At 41.3% G+C, this 2017-nt stretch overlaps 1 protein-coding gene across 1 annotated transcript; it reads left to right on the top strand.

The window, feature by feature from the left end:
- The first annotated feature begins 844 nt into the window (after nucleotides 1-844).
- On the top strand, nucleotides 845-1798 carry LOC108328842 (ABC transporter G family member 1). Its single transcript, XM_017562730.2, has one exon. The coding sequence runs from the start codon at nucleotides 845-847 to the stop codon at nucleotides 1796-1798; it is 954 nt and encodes a 317-aa protein (XP_017418219.2).
- Nucleotides 1799-2017: the final 219 nt, after the last annotated feature.

Genomic DNA, 2017 nt, shown 5'->3' with positions numbered 1-2017 from the left:
ACGAGGTTTGTGTTTTACTATAATATAGTTTGTGATAGGTGCTATTAGCATATATATATATATATATATATATATATATATATATATATATATATATATATATATATATATATATATATATATATATATATATATATATATTATTTTGAAAATTGAGTTTACATCATGTTAAATTTTTAATAGATGTATTCACTAATGTTAAAAATATTTTTTATATGGTTTGTAATTTATCTGTTATAAAAAGTAGGGTTGTAATCTATATTGTAAAACATTTTATACTAAATATAATTATAACAAATATAGAAGGTGGACACAGTGACATATTTGTAATAAAGAAGAAAATTTGCTATAAAGGTTCTAATTATATCTAGGTTTAATAACCAATTTTGTCTCTAGTTTCGTTGACAAATCTCAATTTAGTCCTTCGTTTTAAAAGTGTTTGAAATAGATTCTCACTTTTAAAATTTTGAGTCAAATTAGTTCCTTCTGTTAAATATAAACAAACGGCGTTAAAGATGTGATGATTTGGCAGAAAACAGTGCTAACATGTTATTTTATGGTTTAATACCCAATTTTGTCCCCACTTTGGTTCGGAAATCTCAAGTTAATCCCTTTTTAGAAATATAAGTGCAATGGATCCTTAGTTATAATTATTTGAGTCTAATGAGTCCCTTCCGTTAAATAGAAGGAAACGGAGTTAGTGGACTGATGATGTGGCAGTTGTCTTTGGTGAGGTGTCAAGACGCAATTGTTTGCGTGCTTACGTGGTGTTAGGGTTCCCCAATTTGAAATTGGGTTTTATTAAAAATTGAGGATAAAAGGATTTGGGGGCGACGGCGAGATCATGGCGGTACTCGGCGCCAGCGGTTCTGGAAAGTCAACACTGATCGACGCGCTGGCGAACCGAATCGCCAAGGGAAGTCTAAAAGGCACGGTGGCGCTGAACGGCGAAACGCTGGAATCGCGTCTACTGAAGGTGATCTCTGCGTACGTGATGCAAGACGACCTGCTCTTCCCGATGCTCACCGTGGAAGAGACTTTGATGTTCGCAGCGGAATTCAGACTTCCGCGCACGCTCTCCAAGTCGAAGAAAAACGCCCGCGTCCAGGCTCTCATCGAGCAGCTAGGTCTTCGGAACGCCGCGAAAACAGTTATCGACGACGAAGGTCACCGCGGAGTATCAGGCGGAGAGCGTCAGAGAGTTTCCATCGGCATCGACATTATCCACGACCCTATCCTGCTGTTCCTGGACGAGCCAACCTCGAGACTTGACTCCACCAGCGCGTTCTTGGTGGTGAAGGTTTTGCAGAGAATCGCACAGAGCAGAAGCATCGTGATCATGTCCATTCACCAACCGAGTTACCGAATCCTAGGGCTTCTGGACCGCATGATCTTCTTATCATGGGGCCAAACCGTTTACAGCGGTTCACCGTCGCAGTTACCGGTTTTCTTCTCCGAGTTCGGTCATCCGATTCCGGAAACCGACAACAAAACGGAATTCGCGTTGGACCTGATTCGCGAACTGGAAGGCTCCCCCGGCGGAACGAAGAGCTTGGTCGAGTTCAACAAATCGTGGCAGAGCATGACGAAGCACCATCAAACGACAACTGAGGCGGAACGGAACGGGTTATCGTTGAAGGAAGCAATAAGCGAGAGCATTTCGCGAGGGAAACTGGTTTCTGGAGCCACGAACACGAACCCGAACCCGTCGTCGATGGTGCCAACTTTTGCGAATCCGTTTTGGATTGAGATGGCGACGCAGTCGAAGCGGTCGTTCTTGAACCCTAACACCACGTAAGCACGCAAACAATTGCGTCTTGACACCTCACCAAAGACAATTGCCACATCATCAGCCCACTAACTCCGTTTCCTTCTATTTAACGGAAGGGACTCATTAGACTCAAATAATTACAAGTAAGGATCCATTGCACTTACATTTCTAAAAAGGGACTAACTTGAGATTTCTGAACCAAAGTGGGGACAAAATTGGGTATTAAACCTTATTTTATAAATATAT

Source organism: Vigna angularis, chromosome 1 (genome assembly GCF_016808095.1).
Source record: "Vigna angularis cultivar LongXiaoDou No.4 chromosome 1, ASM1680809v1, whole genome shotgun sequence".
Classification (NCBI taxonomy): domain Eukaryota; kingdom Viridiplantae; phylum Streptophyta; class Magnoliopsida; order Fabales; family Fabaceae; genus Vigna; species Vigna angularis.
Note: the sequence above shows the minus strand (reverse complement) of the source record. Positions and strands in the feature narration are given on the sequence as shown.

Excerpts from the sequence above, each read along its gene's own strand:
- LOC108328842 (XM_017562730.2), top strand. The coding sequence starts at position 845 with ATGGCGGTACTCGGCGCCAGCGGTTCTGGAAAGTCAACACTGATCGAC.